The sequence below is a fragment of the Rhinoraja longicauda genome, chromosome 1 (assembly GCF_053455715.1).
Source record: "Rhinoraja longicauda isolate Sanriku21f chromosome 1, sRhiLon1.1, whole genome shotgun sequence".
Taxonomy (NCBI): Eukaryota; Metazoa; Chordata; class Chondrichthyes; order Rajiformes; family Arhynchobatidae; genus Rhinoraja; species Rhinoraja longicauda.
Genome location: NC_135953.1, coordinates 102,192,276 through 102,214,759, shown reverse-complemented (window position 1 = coordinate 102,214,759; position 22,484 = coordinate 102,192,276). Strand labels below are relative to the sequence as shown.

At 45.6% G+C, this 22,484-nt stretch overlaps 1 protein-coding gene across 2 annotated transcripts in view; it reads left to right on the top strand.

The window, feature by feature from the left end:
- tbck (TBC1 domain containing kinase) overlaps positions 1-22,484 on the top strand; it is a 201,133-nt gene that overhangs the window by 81,177 nt on the left and 97,472 nt on the right. For both annotated transcript variants that reach the window (XM_078411595.1, XM_078411604.1), the window contains exons 14-19: positions 219-348; positions 774-872; positions 9,412-9,474; positions 12,454-12,580; positions 13,095-13,145; positions 18,488-18,571. In XM_078411595.1, the coding sequence (XP_078267721.1) occupies positions 219-348; positions 774-872; positions 9,412-9,474; positions 12,454-12,580; positions 13,095-13,145; positions 18,488-18,571 (554 nt within the window). The remainder of the gene's footprint in view (positions 1-218; positions 349-773; positions 873-9,411; positions 9,475-12,453; positions 12,581-13,094; positions 13,146-18,487; positions 18,572-22,484) is intronic.

Here is a 22,484-nt window from a genome sequence, read left to right as displayed (position 1 = left end):
TGGTCTTGATATCATCGATAGACACAAAATGCTGGAGTAACTCAGCGGGACGGGCAGCATCTCTGGATAGAAGGAATGGGTGACGTTTCGGGTTGAGACCCTTCTTGTTTGACACAGACATTGTGGGCCAGGGGACCCATTACTGTGCAGTACTGTTCTATGTTCTAATGCAATAATATTCCAAAGTGTAACATCCTGTTTTCTCATTAATTTTGAAGGCAGTCGACCATATCACCTTCCAACAGCAACCAGGAGCTTTCAGCTGCAGCCTCACTGCCTCTCATTATACGCGAGAAAGATACAGAGTACCAGCTACACCGAATCATACTCTTTGACAGGCTGCTAAAGGTGCGACTCAAACGCCGTAAATTAAATCTGATGCATTCACTTTCTCATGTTAACTGAAGTGGAAAGGGAGAGAAGTCTTTCAATGCTGGTCTGGCATTTTCTTTGCGAAAATAAGGCCATTTTTTACCTTAATGTTAATGTGGGAGATGTGATCATTTTGTTGGAATATCATGAAGAATATTATTGCTATTTTCTTTTACTAATATCTTTTGGGCTAAACACCTCTTGCAAATTTAGAATTGGTAACACTTGCAATCTTTTCTTGGTTCTTTTATCCCCTGTTTTTTATTCAGATGAGAGGATGGGTGACAGTACTGCCATCAGATTTGGCAGCAAACAGGGGGAAGACCACAAATTGTGAAATAAAGGAAAATGTAATTGAGCTTGAGGTTTTGATGAGCATTCTTCTCTCTCTTATTATTCAGGCTTACCCGTATAAAAAGAATCAAATTTGGAAAGAAGCAAGAGTGGACATTCCTCCATTGGTGAGAGGTTTGACCTGGGCTGCACTACTTGGAGTAGAAGTAAGAACAAACAAGTTGTTACAGAAGTTTTCTTTTCTGATAAACAGTTCCATTTCTTTGCATTGCCAAGGAAGAAATCTGTCCCTTTCTCATCTGGGTTCTTAAACAATTACTGCTGTTGGGGAAGAGGCACAGAACCAAATGTCGCAGTTATCACATGGTAATCCACAAATCTACTGCCCTGGATCTACGAAAATGCATTGGCAAATGAGAACAATAAGTGTAATCCGTGGTGTAACAGTTAGTCCCGTGAATGGCTTCAGATTAATTTATTTAAAGGTTTCGAAGGTCTTTTATTGTTACATGTGCCAATTAAGGTACAGTGATGTGCGAATTACCATTTTACAGCGTAAACTATCTGATTTGGCAGCAGTTTCTAAGAAAGTAACAAGGTTTTATGAGGGTAATTGTCTGCAATTATGCCTTTTTGGCCACAAGAGTGTAGTCTTGCCTCAAGTGTGATTAAAGATCAGGATATATACAGGTAACTGTGAACCCATTTTACAGTCAGGCACTCTTCTCTTATTTTTATATAATTAATTTAATTTAGATTATTCATACATGGGAACTTTGGGGAGAAATGTAGGAATAAACGTAACAAAATAAAAATGCATTCACGGTAAATTGGTTTGGAAGGCAAGGGATTTGTAATAGTTCTATGTTCTATTTGGTCAACTAACTGCTTATTTTACCAATGGCTGTCAACTGAGAACATGAAAAATTGCATTCATGAAGTTGCTTAGTAATTATCTTAGCCGAGGATAATTCTGGTGTACATTGGAAAAATTAAATTTATGTTAAAATCAGAAAGGGGGTAGTTAAACATCATGATTCAATTTAAAGTAGATCATATCATTAGGAGATTATGTTGATATATTACACTTGGGATTTGTGAATATAGTAACCGTTAATATGTATTTAGTTAATCATGAACTAATTACATAAATATATATTTTATGCTATAAGAAAGAATAAAAATCATTTGGTTTGATATGTTTATTGTATAGAAAAACCTATTTAAACATTAATACGGAGAAACCATCCAAGTTGTATCAGTGAGGTGGAAGCAGAATAGATTTTAACACTCGGTGGGAGTATCAGAAGATGTACTAGAATGTTTGTTCAAAGGTTGTAAATTTTTTTTAAGTTATTCACATTTTAACGTTTTTAAAAACCAGCACATGCGCAATTGGGGCCGGTCCTCACGTAAGATGGCCGCCAGACCAGCGCCTACACTTATGTAAGATGGCCGCTGGGTGACTGCGCGTGCGCAGTTGGGGGGAGGGTCGTCTTTTTCGTTCAGCTACCACATCCCGCCAGACGCCCGTTTGGTTCCACGGCCCAAGTAGGGGGAGCATCACCGCTCCAAAACCCGGGCGTCTCCATCATGGCCACCGCTCCGCCCCTGAGCCCCCGCCCAGCCATCACCGCTCTAAACCATGGGCGTCTTCATCACTGCTAGGCCCCAGAGCCCCGCTTATCCATCACGCCGCCGCCGCTGCTTCTCCTTCCCACTCTAAACCCTGTGTGTCTCTATCATGGCTGCCGCTCCGCTCTCCAGCTCCGCCAAGCCATCACACACCCGCCGCTGCTCCCGCTGCCGCTCTAAACCCCGGGTGTCTCCATCATGGCTGCTCCCGCTGCCGCTCTAAACCCGGGCCGTTTCCATCGCTGCCGTCGCCACTGAGCCCCGGAGCCCCCGCCCAGCCATCAACACGGCCGCCGCTGCCGCTCTATACCCCGGTCGTCTCCATCGCTGCCATTGCCGATGAGCCTTCAGCTCCTGCTCAGCATCACCGCTGCTGCTGCCGCTCTCAGCCACGGGCATCTCCTTCACCACTCAGCCCCAGATCCAACGCCGAGCAGTTAAAAGCCAGATTAATTAGACCAAGCGAACCCGCTGGGCCCAAACCCCTCCCGCATTCGCGCAGCGCCCGACCCCTATCCCCCGTCCACTCCTCTCCCCCCCCCTCTCCCACCCACCTCTCCCACCCACCTCTCCCCCCCTCTCTCCCCCTCCTCTCTTCCCCCCCTCATCTCTCCCCCTCCTCTCTCCCCCTCCTCTCTCCCTCCTCCTCTCCCCCCTCCTCTCCCCCTCCTCTTCCCCCTCCTCCTCCCCCTCCTCTCCTCATCTCCTCCTCTCCTCTTCCCCCTCCTCTCCTCTTCGCCTCGTCCCCCCCTCTTTTCCTCTTACCCCCTCCCTCCTCTCCTCTTCCCCCTCCCTCCTCGCCTCTTTCCCCCCTCCCTCCTCTCCTCCTCCCTCCCTTCTCTCCCCTCCCTCCTCTCCTCACCCTACCTCCCTCCTCTCCCCCTCCCTCCTCTTTCCCCGTCTCTCCCTCCAATCCCCCGTCCCTCCCTCCTCTCCCCCTCCCTCCCACCTCCCCCCCTCCCTCCCACCTCCCCTTCCTCCCTCCTCTCCCCCCTCTCCCCTCCCCCTCCCCCTCCCCCCCTGCACCCCTCTCCCCTCCCTAGGAGGTAGATTTAAACTTTAAAATGTGAATAACCTTTAAAAATATAACACCTATATCAATGAAACTTCTTCCAATAAGACCACGAGACGACGGTAAGGTGGACCTAAAATTGTCGCGCTATCGTGTACCGTTTTGGCTGTAGTTCAGGAACAAACAAACAAACAAGAGTTTTTGTATAAAGATTTTATTTGCTGCTGAGCTGCTAAAGATAACCCCCTTAAAAACTCCCCCAAAGCTCCCCTGCATTAACTGAAATTGAGTTAAGGTTGTTTTCCCTGCAAAATAGCGGCGCTGCCCTAGCAGCTGCGGCTACACCTGCGGTCCATTTGTCTTGTGTTTTTGTTGGTTTTGTTTGTCTTAATTGTAGTTGTGATGTGGTGTTTTTGTGTTTGTGTACTATGTGTGTATGTGGGGGGGAGGGGGGGAACTGTAACATTGTAAATATGTATCCCTTCCGAACGGGGACCCGACCTTTGTGTTCTGGGCCGTGTCTCCGTTCCATCTGCGGCCTACCATCGGCCCAACTCCTGGAGCTGTCGGCCTCCAGGGCTCTGGTTCGCAGAGCCCGCGGATCGGACTTACCACCACCGGAGCCGGCCGTCTTCGGAGGCTGCGGGAGCGGCTGCGACTCGCCTTAGGCTCGGGCCGCGTGGATGCCGACATCGGGAGCTCCGGCAGCGGCAGCGTGGTCGCCCGCCCCGGATCACGGGGCTTGGGTCGCGGACATTTCACCGTCCGGCGCGGCCTAAGATATGCCGCGGGATATTTCTCTGCTGGGCGGGGGCTTCAATGTCGGGAGCCACGACCGCCCCGACGTGCAGCAACAGCGGCAGCAGCGTGTTCGCCCGCCCCGGATCGGACTTATCATCGGCAGAGCCGGCCGTCTTCGGAGGCTGCGGGAGCGGCTGCGACGCGACGCGCCTTGGGCTTGGCCCGCTGTGGACCGTCTGGTGCGGCCTGCAACCACAACAACCTGACTGCGGGCGAGGACGGCAGGAGAAGGGAAAGACATTGTGGCCTTCCATCACAGTGAGGAGAGGACTGGAGGAGACTCACTGTGATGGATGTTTCTTTGATGGATGTTTCTTTTTTTGTGTGTTTTTGGGGTTGGGTAATTTTAATGCCTATTTAATGCTTTTATTGTTGGACTGTGTTTTGGGGGTTTTGGGGTTGTGTAATTTGAATGCATATTTAATGCTTTTATTGTTGGACTGTGGGTGACCGAATTTCGTCCAATATTGGATGACAAATAAAGCTATCTATCTATCTATCTATCACCCACTCCATCCCCCCTCCACCAACTTTATCCACTCCCCTCCCCACTCACGCACTCCATCCCCCCTCCACCCCCTTTATCTCCCCTTACTTCAACTAATCAATACCTATTTCTTTTTAACATTATGCCAAGAGGGAGGAAGACCTCCGAAGTCATGCAGACATCCAAACCCTTCCGAATTTGGCAGAAAGCTTCTGCCTTCTTATTTAATTTCTGCCATTCCGATTTCGCCTCACATTTTTCCGGAAAACACATGCCTTGGCACTTGCCCCACCGCTCGCCTCGCCCCGCCTCTTGCCTGGCCTCGACGCTCGCCTGGCGTCGCCAGTCCAAGGCGGGCCTCGACGTTCACCGGGCCTCTCCTCGCCCTTACGCTCGCTGGGCCGGGCTTCGAAGCTAGCCGGGCCTCGACTCACCTCGCCGCTCGCCAGGCCTTGCCACCTGTCGGGCCTTGCCGTCCACCAGGCCTCGCCTCGACACAGGCCAGGCCTCTACGCTCAGCGGGCCTCACCTCGGCTCGCCGGGCATCGCCTCGCCACCCGCTGGGCCACACTGCTTGCCGGGCCTCGCCTCGCCGCTCGCCGGGACTTGCCTCGCCGGGCCTGGGCCTCGGCTCGCTGCTCGCCGGGCCTCGCCTAGCCGCACCCCGGGCCTCACCTAACCGGGCCTCGCCTAGCCGCTCCCCAGGCCTTGCCTAGCCGCTCTACGTGCCTCGCCTCGCCGCTCCCCGGGCCTCGCCTAGCTGCTCCCCGGGCCTCGCCTAGCTGCTCCCCGGGCCTCGCCTCACCTCGCCGCTCCCCAGGCCTCACCTCACTGCCCACCGGTCCTCGCCTCGCCTCGCCGCCCGCTGGGCCGTTGTGATTTGCTGTTGAAGACCACTGGAGCAAGTATGTCTTCAATGAAATTAGGTATGTGCAGTTTTAAATGAAACTCTTTCTTCATAACTTAGTCATACATTATATGATCATTGTTCTTTTATTCAATATCAAGAGAATTGGGATGTGTACGGAAAAAACAAAATAGAAAAAACAAAACAAAACAATTTTTTCTTTGTTGTAAAAAGTATTTCTGTTCAATAACCTTTCTATAAATACCGGAATATGCTCATGATAGGTCTGACATTGTACATGTAGTCCAAGAACTACAGACTGTTGGAAATGAATGTAGCGCAACGCGTATGCGCATTTGCTGAAAAGTTGCATTACGTGCCATATTATGAATTTGATGTAAAATTCTGAATTTTGGGCATCAAAATTATGAATTTGTAAAACCAAATGTTGGGAGGTCTGTTCATGAACCATACTGCGACCACACCTCTCCATGTTGGAAGAATGGAAGATGCAGAAAGAGATTCCCAAAGCCGTTTATCGAAAGCACAAGGTGTGGAGGAGATGAGTCACATCCTCTGGATAGGAGACGATCTCCGGATATGGGAGGATTTCAGGGACATCAAGAAGGACGCCGGGATCAACCTATTACTTCTGAATGGGTGGTGCCCTGTAATGCTCAACTCTTGAAGTTGTTCAAATGTCACATCAACGTTGAGATATGTTCCTCTGTAAAGTCGGTCAAATACGTGTTCAAGTACACCTTGAAGGGGAGTGATCAAGCAGTTTTTGGAGTTAACAGGGATGACAAAATTGCACAGTACTTTACTGGCAGATACTTTGGTCCGTTGGAAGCAGTGGGATTATAATTCTTGGATTTCCAACTCATGAGAGACGCCCTGCTGTCATTCGACTCCAGGTACATCTACCACAAGAACAACAAGTCGTCATCAGAGTCGATGCTGGTCGGCTGGTGAGAAATGAGGATATCACGAGAACAACTTTAACAGAATTCATGGAATTGTGTTCTCGAGATCAATTTGCAAGAACACTGTACTACGCTGATGTACCCCGATTTTACACATGGAACAATAAGAAATGGCAAAGAAGGAAGTTTGGGAAGATAGTGGAAGATCTTCCAGGTATTTTTGAAGCCAACGTTCTGGGATGAGTGTATACCGTTTCTCCAAGATGTGACCTCTACTACTTGAGACTGCTTCTCCATCACGTAAAAGGGCCAATATCCTTCGATTCATCGAGGACGCATGACGGACATATTCTTCCTTCCTTCAAAGACGTCTGCATAGAAAGAGGTTTGTTGCAAACTGACGACCATTGGCAACAGACGATGGAAGATGCTGAGTGGTCAAGACTTCCCGAAGCAATGAGAGATTTGTTTGTTTTGCTGACGATTGCTGAGATCAACTTTTCTCGACAATTATGGGATCGCTTCAAGAATTCAATGTCTGAAGATTACCTTCAATGAGAACGGAGAACAATCGATGATCCAAATATCATGATTGATGAGAAGCATCATGATCAGGCTCTGTTGTATATTCAAGACAAGCTTGTGAATTACATCAAGACACTGGGATACTTTCATGTGCCACTACCAAGACATGGAAGGATGAACCTTGATGGTGACAATCCAGAATTACTGAGTGAACTGCAGTACAATAGACCTGAACAACAGTGATTTGTTGAAGAGAAGGAGCCTCTGCTGAATGCTGAGGAAAGAGCAGTGTATAACCATGTGTGCAGCTGCTTGGATGTTTTTCATTGATACACCAGCAGGAATGGGCAAAACAATTCTCACCAATTCGATCCTCTCCAAAGTTCGAGGTCAAGTTGATGTTGCTTTTGCTGTAGCATCCTCTGGTATAGCAGCTCCATTGATGCCTGGTGGAAGAACTGCACATTCTCGATTCGAGATACCCATCGAAGTGACCGATAATACAATGTGCAACATTGAGAAGAACTCCAACACGGTTCATTTGATCAGAAGTGTGAGACTGATTGTTTGGGATGAGTGCCCGATGATTAGGAGGGAGAGCTTTGAAGTGGTGGGCAGAACTCTTCGACATCTATGCAAAAAGAACGATGAGCCTTTTGGCGGCATTCTTACCTTTTGTTGTGGCGATTTTTGCCAACTCCTTCCTGTTGTGAAAAGGAGAAATGATGCTGATATTAAAAATTCCTGCATCAAGAAATCCTATTAATGCTCAAATAGTTATATTTTGTTATTCACATTTTAAACTTTAATAAATCCCTTTTCCACTTGCTGTGCCCGTCAGCCGCCCATGCGCAGTAATACCTCCATGTTTGACGTCACAATGGAAACCCGACGGGCGGGAATGGCGGGGCCGCAAGAGAGCCCCTAACAATGGAGGGGGGGGGGGAAGATAAGGGGGGATGGAGTGGGTGACTAGTGAGTGGGAGGGGAAGAGGGGCAGTGGGTGGGGAAGAAGAGGGGTTGAGGGGATGGAGTGAGGGAGGGGAGGGGAGGGTGCTAGACCAATGCAGAAAAAAACACCATTTTAAAGAAAAATCGCGATTTTCATTGAGATTTATTATATATATTTTTTAAAGCCATTTATTTAAAAGAAAAAAGTGCTATTTTTTTCCCCACATCACAATGGCAACCCAATGAGTTGTGGGCCCAACGGGTCTACTTGGTCTAGTCTTTGTTAAATACCATCTCTGAAGTGACTTTCCGCCTTGGGATATTTGTTTTCCTAAATATTTATTCATGTAAACAACCACCCAAGTTGCAGAATCAATATATTTGATTCCAAAATTATTAACTGGTGCAGTAAAAAATGAACTTAGTCACCCAAATAACAATTACAGAACTCTTTATCGTTGAAAAATTTTGTTAAAGAGAACTAGGAACAGTCTTAAAGGCACTTGATCTCCCTATTTCTTCAATTTATTTTGTGACTGTATTTTAAAAATATTTGTTGCTACACTGAAGTTCATTTTATATGCTAAATGAGTCAAGATGATATGTTCTGAGCTGCATTATATATAATTTGTAAGATACAGGGCCAGGATCTTAGAAATAATTAATCTGGATGTAGATTTTTAGTTGACATGAAAAAATGTGCCATCCTTGTGTACTTTATATTTCTATAATTCTCAATCAGTTGATAAAGGAGTGGATCCACTTATTTGTTCATAACCCACTTTTTATGTTAGGATTAGATGAAATAATAGAAATAATTAATTTGTACTTTTTTCCCCACTTACTCTATTGCATGGACGTATTACTTGTGGATTTAAATAACTGGTCCCAGCAAGTGGTAAATGATTGGACACAGTCAGTAATTAGTAAATTCATAAATTATTGGAGCAGAATTAAACCATTTGGCCCATCAAGTCTCCTCTGCCATTCGATCATGGCTGATCTATCTTTCCCTCTCAGCCCCATTCTCCTCCCCGTAACCACTGACACCAATACTAATCAAGAATCTATCAATCTCCACCGTAAAAATTGACTTGGCCACCACAGCCGTCTGTGGCAATGAATTCCACAAGGTCTTCTGTTAGATCTTTGCTGTGATTTATCCTAGAATACACTTAATATTTTACCTAGCTGGACATTTTGATAATTATATTTTTATGGTCTCAGTGTCTCTCCTTCAACTCGTTTAACTTTTTTTTTGCACATCAGAGTAATTTGTACCCTCTTCAGAAAATCAATGAAAAGTGACAGTTTTCATAAGGCTAACAAAAGTAAGAATGTTTTGTATTCAAATGTTGTTTCTGTGTGAAGGGGTAAAAAGGGGAAAAAAGCAGTGGACCAATATTTTCTTAAGCACTGTCTGAAAAGTTTGTCCACAGACAGGACTGTGGTGCTGGCTGGAAGGGCCGAATGGCCTGCTCCTGCACCTATTGTCTATTGTATTGTAAACTTCCAATCGGAGTTAATTATTTAGATGGAACTGTTCTTATCATCATTTCAGGGAGACATTCAAGCAAAATATGATGCGATTGATAAAGATACTCCAATACCAACTGATCGACAGGTAAAGGCAAATGTCTGGAGTCACTATCCACATTTTTTAAATGATCAATGCCAGAGCAGTATCTACAATTGTTTTATTACTTTACTATGTGTAATTAGTGAAATTATAGTCAAACTACACCGTCCTTTTTATCCATTATCTCTGACTAACTTTTAGCCAATGTAATTATAAAGATAACTGGTGATAACACACTTATTAAATGCCATGCATGCTGTTCAACATTGCTTCCTCCAGCTGCATCATCCACAGATACAAAGATTAGCTTCCATGTGTATGCTGACGATACCCAGCTTCATCTTTTCACTAGTTTTCCTGGCTCCAACCATGTGCTAATCAGAATATGTTTGTTTAACATCTTGTCTTGGATAAGCCATCATTTTCTTCATGTAATCATAGATTCACACAGCATTGAAACAGGCCCTTCGGCCCAAAATGGCCATGCTGACCAAGATGCCTCATCTGCACTAGTCCCACTTGCCTGCTTTTGGCTCATATCTTTGTAAACCTTTTCTATCCATGTACCTGTCCAAATGTTGTGCTTGTACTTGCTTCAACTACCTCCTCTGGCAGCTCATTCCATGCACCCACCTCCCTTTGTGTGAAAAAGCTGTCTCTCAGGTTCCTATTAAATCTTTTCCCCCTCCCCTTAAACCTATGTCCACAGGTCTTGATTCCCTTTGAGTAAAAGACTATGTGCATTCACCCTATCTGTTCCAAGATTGTTTGGAAAAATGCCACCATGCTGTTCAGCACTTACCATAGACTCCCTGCCCTTGCCACAGATGCCATTATTTCCCCTAGGTCATTTTTCTCAGGTTGCTCACAATCTAGTATATTCGACAAACTATTGACACAGTTTACTCCTTAGTGCATAAACCACATACTTGCACTTCTATTGCATTGAATGCACCTGCCCTTCCTCGGTCATCTGCTGCTGAAACCTTCTTTCAACAAACAAAACCGGAAATTGTTAATAGAAACATAGAAACATGGAAAAATAGGTGCAGGAGTAGGCCATTCGGCCCTTCGAGCCAGCACCGCCATTCAATGGCTGATCATCTAAAATCGGTATCACGTTCCTGCTTTTTCCCCATATCCCTTGATTCCTTTTGCACTATCAACACTAAATACATTTCAGAAAGTAATTTATCAGTGGTGGAACAACTTTAGAATGTGGAAAGTGGATGCTGTGTAAATTAATATTCTTTCATTGTGCATCATACCAGTAATCATTTCATATTATGTTGGTAAGGATATGGCAGGCTCCTCTTTCCTGAGCAAAACAAATATTCTGGGACAGGACCGTTCTTCAGACGAAAGAAGAGACCCAACCCAAAATGTCGCCTGTCCATTTCCTCAACAGATGCTGCCTAACCCGCTGAGTTCCTCCAGTATTTAGATTTGTGCTCACGTTTTGAGTCCCTCGTGCCTCTAAACATGAGTTATGAAGATCTTAATATGTGTTTTACCTGTTCATTATAATATATTGGGATTTAGCAGGTTTGCTCACAAGATATATTGTCTCTTTCAAGAAGGTAACTTTATTTTGTGTGCTCTCCTCCCTTTACTAAATTATTTACCTCACCTGTAAAATGTTTGCTCCCTGGTTCCCTTTGACAGGTGCCTACTTCATTTCTCTTAGAATCAGGCTGAAACAAAAAACATTGCATGATCCAGCAATTCATCATTTGGCAGGGTTAAAATGTTCCATGAAGCTTCAGTAGAGCATTGTTAAAAAATCATTGATGCCAAGGCACAAAGTAGATATTTGGAAAATGATAGAGAGTGCCTGAAAGAAGAAATACCAAGTGGAGAGGTGGAGAAGCTTCGGGAAAGAATTACGGAGCTGGGGTGGCACGATGGCGCAACGGTAGAGTTGCTGCCTTACAGCGCTTACAGACCCGGGTTCGATTCCGACTACGGGCATTGTCTGTACGGAATTTGTACGTTCTCCCCGTGACCGCTTGGGTTATCTCCGAGAGCTCCAGTATCTTCCCACACTCCACAGATGTACAGGTTTGTAGGTTAATTGGCTTGGTAAAATTGCAAATTGTCCCTAGTGTGTGTAGGATAGTGTTAATGTGCGGGGATCGCTGGTCGGTGCGGACTCATGGGCTGAAGTGCCTGGTTCTGTGCTGTATCTCTAAACTAAACTAAAACTAAACTTAGGAGCCTTGGCATATGAAAAAACGATTGCCAATGGTGAAACAATTACATTCAAATCTGATCAATAGACCAAAATTATGGAAACACATGTTGAATTATGGGACTGGAGAAGGTTATGAAGGTTGGGGGAGCAATTTAAAATAGGGGAAAATAAATTAATACTGATTCATAGGTTAACCAGAACTCAATGTAGATAAACATGCACAGGGATGATGAAAAGAAGACATGGACAACAGCACTTTGGATGACCTAAAGTTAATTGTGGGTAATAGAAAGGAGAATGGCCAAGCGTGTGCCATAACAGTCAAACCTAACAGCCACAATGGCATGGATGAGCAACAGATGAAATGAAGCAGGGATATATTGGCAAGTGAAGTTACAGAGGTCAAAGATAAGGATGTAAAATTCGAAATCCTGCAAATCATCTCGTGCAGAGTAAGACAGTTGGCGTGAAAAGACCCTGGAGTCACCATCAAAGGATAGGCGCTTGTGATTGTGCATTTTTAAGTTCCATGTATCTTGTAATGTGTAAACAACGGTCTATTTTAGATTAGAAACAAGGAACTGCAGATGTTGATTTACAAAAAAAAGACTCAAAGTTCTGGACTAACTCAGCAGATCAGGCAACATCTCTGGAGAACATGGATAGGTGATACTTCGGGCCGGGACTCTTCTTCAGACTGATTGTGGGGGTGGCGGGAAGAAAGCTGGAAGAGAGGTCAAGAGGAGGACAAAGTCTGTTCTATGTTACATTCTTTTGCAAGACAGTTCCGGATTGGTATTATTGACTTTATTTTGCCGATTATCTTTCAGATCGAGGTGGATATCCCACGCTGTCATCAGTATGATGAGCTGCTGTCATCGCCAGAAGGTCATGGAAAGTTCAGGCGTGTTTTAAAGGCCTGGGTAGTCTCCCATCAAGATCTGGTGTACTGGCAAGGTGAGTTTAATTGCTCTTTGTGGACTCGGTGGGCCAAAGGAACTGTTTCTGTGCGGTGTGACTCTTGATTTCTGTACCACGGAGTGGCAAGGTGGATAAAGTAGAAGTGGATTGGGATAAACCTTATTATCACTGGGATCTAATCAGAAAGACTAAGCATGAAGAAAGACTCAGTAAATTAAAACGTTAGCCATTGAATCTGTTAAAAAGGCACTAAGATTGGTGATGCTGGTACAGGAGAAATTACAGAGGGGGAGCAGCGAGAGAGCATGTTGCTAAACTCTCGTCGAAGAGAGGAGGAGAACTTCTTCAAAGTGGACATACCTCGAAGAGAAATCGCAGTGGAGCAACAAGTAGTGTAAGAAAATAACTGCAGATGCTGGTACAGGAGAAATCACAGAGGGGGAGCATCTGCAGTTATTTTCTTATACTAAGATTGGTGATTTCTCTAGTATAGATAGTCATGATTTATATTCCTGAACATGGTCTTGACTTAAATATATTCTGGTCCTAGGTTTGGATTCGCTGTGTGCACCATTCCTGTACCTAAATTTCAATAATGAAGGTAAGTACAATTTATTTGCGATAAATATCTGAGTTGAAAAGTCTAAGGAGAATCTAAAAAAATGGGACCTTGCAGCTACGCACATGGAAGCAGTGCTGCCTTGAGCGCCACAGCAGCTTGGGCAAGGATTAGGAGGCAAATGATACTCTATGCCATAATCCCAGCTTTGGTTCATCTATTACAGAGGGCAGATTCACAAGTTTAGGTTTAGGTTTATTATTGTCATAGAAAACATAGAAAAATAGGTGCAGGAGTAGGCCATTCAGCCCTTCGAGCCAGCACCGCCATTCAATATGATCATGTCTGATCATCTAAAATCAGTATCCCGTTCCTGCTTTTTCCCCATATCCCTTGATTCCTTTAGCCCTAAGAGCTAAATCTAACTCTCTCTTGAACTGAGGTAGTGAAAAGCTTTATTTTGCATGCTACTCAAACAGATCGGATATACTGAAGAGGGACACAAGTGTCAAGCAAACCCAATGAAGTGGGACACATGTCAAGCGAAGTTATCTTTATTCCTCAAGCACCATACAGCTCCACTATCCCCAACCAGTTCAACTCCTACAACTCACCTACCAACTGACATGACTCCCTATTCCAAGTTCCATGACCCCACCCCCCCGAGCCGAGGGTTCGCACCACGCATGGCTTACCACCAGGGACCGCCACAGGACCCCCCCCCCACCCCTGAACCAGAGGCACGGAACCGAACGGGAAGACGAACGAGGCGGCTGGACCTCGTGCATACGTCCCCAAGCACAGGGGATACGCCCAGTATGGACAAATTCGGGAGCAACCAGGACGGCGGACGAGGCTGGGCTACCCGCACTGGCTCGCTAAGGTCCAAATGGGCCGGCTTCAAACGAGCCACAGACACAGTCTCCCGCCGACCACAAAAGTAGTATGCTCATGCTGCTGCACCCGAAAGGGATCTTCATACGGGCGCTGCAAAGGCGACCTGTGGGCATCGCAGCGCAGAAAAACATACGGACAGTCCATGAGAGCCGGCGGCACATGGGCAGGAGTTACCCCATAGTGAGACATCGGGACAGGAAACAGGGCGCCAACCTTCTCCCACAAACGGACCAACACAGATGACAGCTGTTCCCCGGATGCACCAGCGGCCGGAATAAATTCCCCAGGAACAGTGAGCGGGACGCCATCGACCAATTCGGCTGAGGATGAAGCCAAATCATCCTTCGGTGGGGTCCGATTACCCAGCAAAGCCCACTGCAACTCATCCATCCATTCGGGGCCTGTGAGGCATGCCTTCAATGCGGCCTTGAGATGGCGGTGGAACCGCTCCACCAACCCATTAGACTGGGGATGATACGCCGTCGTGTGGTGAAGCTGTGTCCACAACAGGCGAGCCATTGCGGACCACAGCTCAGACGTGAACTGGGCACCCCGGTCTGAGGTAATGTCCAGCGGCACTCTGAAACGGGCAATCCAGTGGGCCATGAGGGCGTGAGTATACGACAGGGCAGAAGTGTCCGCGAGCAGAATGGCCTCCAGCCACCCAGTAAAACGGTCCACCACCGTCAGAAGATGCGAGGCACCCAGGGATGGAGGCAGCGGCCCCACGATATCCACGTGAACATGGTCAAAGCGCCGGCGAGGCACTGCGAACTCCTGCACTGGCGCCCGGACGTGCCGCTGCACCTTCGATGTTGGGCACGGAATGCACGCACGGGCCCAACGACCGACTTGCTTCCGCAACCCATGCCACATGAAACGTGCAGCCACCATCGCGACCACCGCACGGATAGACGGGTGGGCCAACCCATGAATGACGTCTAAAATCCGGCGACGCCAGTAAGCCAGGACAATGGGCCGCGGCTGCCCCATTGGAACATCGCACAGGACATTAACGCCAGAGGGACCCAACGTCTTACAGCACCAAACCAGAAATCACAGTTCGGTAGGCTGGCATCTCCTCGTCCACCAGCTGCGCCGCAGCCAAGGCGGAATAATCTGTGCCCAGGACCACGTCAAGGACGGCCTCATTAGCTGGGCTGGCCAGGGCGTCAGCAACCAGGTTACATTTGCCTGCAATGTGTCGGATGTCGGTCGTGAATTTGGAGATTGCCGTGAGCTGACGCTGCTGCCGAGCGGACCAGGGATCCAAAACCTTAGCGAATGCAAAGGCGAGGGGCTTGTGGTCAGTGAAGGCAGTAAAGTCCCGGCCCTCCAGGAAATAGCGGAAGTGTCGTACGGCCAAGTGCAAGGTGAGGAGCTCCCGGTCGAACGCGCTGTACTTCCGTTCCGCCGGGTTAAGCTGGCGACTGAAAAAGACGAGAGGCCGCCAGTGACCATTGAGCGACTGCTCCAGCACGCCGCCGACTGTGGAAGTCGACGCATCCACCATTAGGGCTGTAGGGGCATCGACCCGCGGATGCACCAGCATCGTCGCCCGAGCCAACGCTTCCTTCGCCCAGTCAAAAGCAGCCGTTGTTCCACTGCACGTCTCGCCGCTTACTAGTTAGCAACTGAAAGAGTGGCCGCATTATCTTTGCCACCGTCGGCACAAAGAGGTGATAAATCGTGACTATCCGTACAAACTCCTGAAGGCCGTGGAAACTGGCGAATGGCCTCGACCCTGTCCGGGAGCGGAACAGCACCGTGTTGCATCACACGGCGGCCCAGAAAGTCGATGGCATGGAGGCCGAACTGGCATTTGTCGGGGTTGATGGCGTGACCATGCTCGCTGAGGCGTTGGCACAACAAACGGAGGTGGGCGCATAGAGCAACTAGCCGAGAGTGACTAGCCACCAGGATATCGTCCATGTAAATGAAAAGGAAATCGAGTCCCCGACCCATGGTGTCCATCAGGCGTTGGGAGGCCTGCTCGACGTTCTTAAGGCCGAAGGGCCTACGCAGGAACTCAAACAACCCGAAGGGGGTGATTATAGCCGTTTTGGGCACGTCCTCCGGCCGTACGGGAATCGGGTGGTAAGTCGACCTTCGAAAAGAACTTAGCCCCAGCCAGATGGGCAGAGACGTTCTGGATGTGGGGAATGGGAGAGCAATCCACGATGCTGGTGTCGTTCAGGCGGCGGTAGTCGCCACTAGGCCTCCGGCCCCTGGTGGCCTATGGTACCATGTTCCATGACCCCACCCCCCCCCGAGCCAAGGGTTCGCACCATGCGCGGCTCACTACCAGGGACCGCCACAATACCATATATGGATACAATCAAGTCAAACTCAAGTACAATAGATAGAGCAAAGATACAGAGTGCAGAATATTGTACACAGCATTGTAGCGCATCAATTCCATAGACAAAGGCCAAGTTCGCAATGGGAAAGAGGTGGATTGGACAGAATCCTAACTGAGGATATCCGTGTGAGTCTTAGTTCCAGGGTCACATAAGAAGCCAAAACTGCTCTGTAAACCACCGGCATGGATTGTGTTTTAGGTGAACTCCCCAGCAGGACCTGCCATTTTAAGTTGTCTTAAGTAGGTTATAATTTATAGAGCACACATCCCCAAAGGCCAATAGAGCTTCTTGCACTCAGTCTGCCGACGCCTGCTGGATCTCCCGGCTGCTAATCATTTTAACTCCTTTTCCCATTCCCATACTGATCTTTCTGTCCTGGGCCGCCTCACTTGCCAGACTGAGGCCACATGCAAACTGAAGGGACAGCACTTCATATTCTGCTTGGGTAGCTTACAACCCAATGGTATGAACATTGAATTCTCTAATTATAGGTAACTACCACCCCTCCCTTCTTCCCCCACAATCCTCCCCCCATACCCCCTCCTCTATGCCCCACCTAAACTCACACCTATTTCTCCCCACCCCCTTCCCTTCCACCTACATTCCTTCCTCTAACTTCACAATTCGCAATGCTTCAATCCTTTTGTAACGCCCCTTCTGTCTTTTCCTCTCTGGCCATTGTTCACCATTGCCTATCAAAACCCCCCTCACCTGTATCAACCTATTATTCGCTATACTTTGTTATCCCCCTCCTTTCTTCCAGCTTCGTCTCCCCCCCCCCCCGCTCTATGTCAGACTGAAGTTCTGACATGAAACATTACCTATCCATATTCCCCAGGGATGCTGCCTGATCCGCTGAGTTACTGCAGATACTAGAAACTTCAGCAAAAAACATTCTGCTGGAGGAACAGGCATGTCAGGCAGCTTCGGTGAATGGAGATGGACCAACATCGTTTCGCGTCAGGACTCTTATTCAGACATATTCTTAACACAAATGGAAGGTATCTGGGAATAACATCATTAGACCCCACCCTCTTCAAAGATGTAAAGAGACAGCTGGAAGAGGGATGATATTGAGACCATGTTTATGAATGCAGGCATTCCTTTGCATTTGCACCCCTCTGGTGGCTTAGATAAGCACTGCTGCTTTAACTTGTGTTGGTACAGACATTAGACTCCCTTAAGCCCCTGTATTCGAGGCCCATGTTGTTTTGGGTGCTACTTTGCACTGGAAATCATGTGGATTACAGTTGATGTCACTATTATATCAGTGTGCCACACATACCAGACCTTGATATAATTCCTAAAATATGCTGTGCTGCACACTCAAGTGCTAATGGTATTCAATGATAGGTTTAGGTAGCAAAAAAACTTATATAATAAAGTTAGTTACAATTCCTTATGGAATCTCTAGCCTGGGAACCTCTACATATTTTAACCTGTAAGTTTAAGTAAATTCAGACTGACAGGTGAAGGGTTTAAATTCAAGAATCCCTGTAAAGCGTCTTTGAGTGTTTGAAAAGCGCTATATAAAAGTGCTATATAAATGTAATGCATTATTATTATTATTATTATTATGATAACTCAGTAAATTGATATTTCATCACTCACGGTATTTAGGGAGAGATTAAGCAAAAAATTACTTGAAGGCTTTTCAGAACACAAAATACATTAAAGCAAACCGTCATGGGAGGAGGACAATAGTTTTTAATAGGAAAGTAAATAAATAGTTGAGAAATTAAAAATTGACATTACTGTGGTGAAAGGGAGAGGGAACTGGTGTATTCTTGACAGCTAACAGCACCTTCGGCAGCGTAAACCTGTGAACAATCTGATAACGTTTTCTAACATTTATTGTGATTTTAAACAAGCACGTGAGTCAACCGAACGTAATTGACACAACTATCGATGTCAGTGATGCATGTATAAGGAGTCAAAATGGAAAGGGCATGAGCCCCTGTCATTAAATACTGAATCCTGTAACAGTTCCCAAAGAAATTGCCATTCATATTTGTGATTCTTGATAGGGTATGGCATGGGATACCAGAGATTTAAAATAATTTGTTGTTGGGTACGGAGTGCCTAGAAATTCTACTAACTATGTTATTTTTTTTATTGTTACAGCATTGGCCTATGCTTGCATGTCGTCTTTTATTCCTAAGTACTTGTACAACTTCTTCTTGAAAGATAATTCTCATGTTATACAAGGTAAGTCACAATGTTCTTCCAGTCAACTTCCTGGTATTGTTGTGACATTTAAGAAACATTTAGACAGGTACATGGATAGGACAGGTTTAGAGGGAAATGGACCAAAAGCAGGCAGGTGGGACTAGTGTAGATGGGGCATGTTGGGCGGCGTGGGCAAGTTAGGCCGAATGACCTGTTTCCATGCTGTATGATCTATGACTCTGTAAGTTGTAACATGTCCGTAACATGCAGAAGAAAAAAATAGTTTACTGTAGCCAGCTAATGAGATGATTAAACCAGGTCTGTATTGTATAATGTGTAAAGTGTATCACCAGGAAATCATGTGATTCAGCATTTCTCCAACATTGCTCTCTCTTCCTTTTGCACTACCTTTCTTTAATTCAGCACGCTGTACTTGGCTGTTAAATGGTGATTTAAAAAACAAGTTAAATCGAGTGCCGCACATCTGTTCAAAGACAGCATTTGTCTGTCAGCAGTTCTGAAACAGTAATAGAATATAGTGTGCCTGTTTTCACGTGTACAATTCACTTCTGTACGTCATATCATTCAGACTGCTTAATTGAATTATTGCTTTGAAAGTTTCTATTAGCCTTTAAGTTAAAACATCTGGTCTGGAATTAATTCCGAAGTATTGTCTAACTGTGTTTTGTTATTCAGTTCACCGGGGAGAGGGTGAGAAGTTCAGGTGATCTTGGCTCATTTGGAATTTGACTGGCTGTTTAAAAAAATACTCAAGTGCCCGTTAGAAATTGTGACGTTGGTCAAAAACAAGAAGGATGCATGGGACAGGTATAGGCAGCTGGGATCAAGTGCATCCCTGGGGGAGTTTTGGGAATTAAGGAGTAAACTGAAAAAGGAGATCCTTTCCAAGCTGCCGCACACATGGTCATACACTGCTCTTAGCTCAGCATTCAGCAGAGGCTCCTTCTCTTCAACAAATCACTGTTGTTCAGGTCTATTGTACTGCAGTTCACTCATCAATTCTGGATTGTCACCATCAAGGTCATCCTTTCATGTCTTGGTAGTGGCACATGAAAGTATCCCAGTGTCTCAAGTAGTAGAGGTCACATCTCAAGTAGTAGAGGTGAATCAGACAATGCCCTAGCTTATGGAAGGACTATTCAGAATCCTGATAACAGATGGGGATCTGCCCAAAAAGAGCAGGGAGAAGAAGGAATGACCAGGGTGAGACAAGTCTCTGATTACGTTGGCTGCTTTTCCGAGGTTGCGTGAAGTGCACATGGAGTCAGAGGCGGAAAGCCTGGTTTGCATGAAGGACTGGGCTATATCCCCACCTCACTGCAATTTCTTGCAGACTTGGATAGTTCCCAAACCAGTAAAACCTTTTAATGACATTGCTAACAGTAAATAGTGTAATAACAAGTAACTGCAGATGCTGATTTACCAAAGAAAGATTTTTTTAAAATGCTGAAGTAACCCAATGAGTCAAGCATCTCAAGAGAATATGGATAGGTGACTTTTCAGATCAACACCCTCATGCAGTAAATAGTGTAGATAGAAACAGAAAATTGAGAAACGGCATTAACAAATTGGGAGTGATGAAAACGATGACAAAGGAGTTCAGCATTGAATGTGGAGTCATCCATTTTGAATTCTAATTAAACACCACAGATTTTTTTTCCCAAGAAGACAAGAACTATGGACGAGCAAATATCTAACTGAAGAACCCTTTGTGGAAAGGCAAAATATATAAAAAGGTCAAATGGATTTTTGCCATAACATCAAGGATACAACTCTAAAGTTAATGCGTGCACTCTCTTCTAGATTATTCCGTTCAGTGCCAGTAAATAAACCAAGAAGGAAATATGACCTTGGAGTGGCATAAAATGCTAATTAGCAACAATAATTTGGGACTATAGTGGGTAGTTGTGTCGGCTAGGCCTGTATTCCTGAAACTTTAGATATTATCTATATTCAGCATTAAAACTGATTGAAGAACTAACAAAGAGAAGCTATCTGCTCTGTCATGGAAGAGCAAAGAATATTGGACATATCTTTTGATAGCATTTTATCTGTCTGTGGATGATGTCAGTAAGCACTTATTTCTCTTTATGACAGTGGAAATGTGCAGTTGTCTGCCTTGAGAACAACGGAGGTTTTGTCATTTGTTTAGTCAGTGAAATTAAGATTTTTGTTAAAAGTAATGAATTTAAGAAATATAGAAAAGAGTTAAAGCACAAGGATGTGATAACAAGGGAAGGGGTAGAATGAAAAAAAGGAAATACATAAAACCAGAAACATTTGAACAGACATTTATACTAAAAGTTACAATTTGGTTTGCGTTTAATTTTGATTTTTTTAAATATATTTAAATTATATTTTTTGCTAACTATTGAACTTTGAATAACTGAAAAGGTTTTTTAAAGAATACCACTCTTATAAGATTACACTTATTATTGTTTTTACTTTTAGTATTGTTATAAAGGTTTAATCTAATACCACCAAACCCTCCCAAAGTGTGGCAATTATCAGGTGGTGTCTCAAGGGAGCATTTTCATCAGTTTGCATCAGTACTTTTTTAAACAAACCAAATCTCAGAACGATGCTCAATCCTAACAGAAATAATTTTGAAAAACTGCCCAATGTTACAAATGTATAGATGAACAGGTGCCCAAGAATGCAAATACATAATTTCTGCAAAGAACACATGTAGCACAAAAAAAACTAGCCAATCAGTCCTGATGAGGTGCCACGGATGCTGAATCCCTACAATAGTCTCTTTTTCTCTCTCTAAATTACATCACCCAGAGTCTCTTGTGACTCCAACTGGCCACTACATTTTAAGTTCGTGAACAGAATTCAGCACTTGCAAAATTTAACTTGGAGCAAATGAAACGATATAGGGTTAGTGAGGGCGAGTTGTAAAGAGATAATATCATGGCTGATCTATCATTGAATTGTAGAGTAGGCAGGAGATGCCAAATTATTATTTTTTAATTGTTCTGTACATACAAGTGTTCGGGCCTCCAATGAGATCAAGATGCAATTTATCTTACATCCTCCACACTCTCATGCCTAAGTACACCCAAGGTTAAAAGAAAAACAAAGAGAGAGACAAACACAGGGAACTGCAGATGTTGGAAATTTTGAGTTGAGCTTAAAAGTGCTGGACGAACTATGTGGTTTAGGCCGCATCTTTGGAGGGAATTTCTTCCCAACTTCCCACTGAGTTGCCCCAGCACTTTTGTGTTGTATTCAAGGTAAAACAAACATCACCCTACCTTGAACTGGAATATGGCGTTTGCCCATGGAGAGGAGAGGGGAAAGACGTCCCTGCTCAGGCCATGCACTTAAACGTGAATGTCCCACTTTCCCCACCCACCCACAACAAGGTCTCTACTCACCAACCCGCCATCAGTAAAGGAGGTCCGGTGGGGGGAAGGAAAGTAAGAGAGAGAGAGATTGAGAAACGAATGGCAGGAGGGAAAGGGCACCAGAGGCGTTACAAATGCGTGATGGAAACTTCGCTTTATTTTGTGTAGGAGGTTTGGGGGGGGGGGGATTTGTTATTTTTAAAGATAATGCCGACCAGTTGCGCAGCCCATGGATGCACGGCCGTGTACAACAAGTACACCAGCTTCTACAGGGAGGGGAGGGGATGGAGGGAGGGGCGGGACGGCCTCAGGGGATGGGATGGGAAAGGGAGATGAGAGGAAAACTCATCGGGTGAGTCAATGTTAACCCGCAGCCTGCGGCCTACAGCGCCGTTGCCATGGCTGCCGGCAGGTTGCTGCCGGCGGGTTGGGCTCGACTCGGTTCCCCTCCCCTCCCCCTGTAAAAAGATGGTGATGATGTTTAATGGGCCAAAAAATAAATAAATGAGGGGGCGGTGTAAGAAAAGAAGGTATGGGAGTGTGGGAGTGTTATTTTGTGGATTGAAGGAGGGATCAGG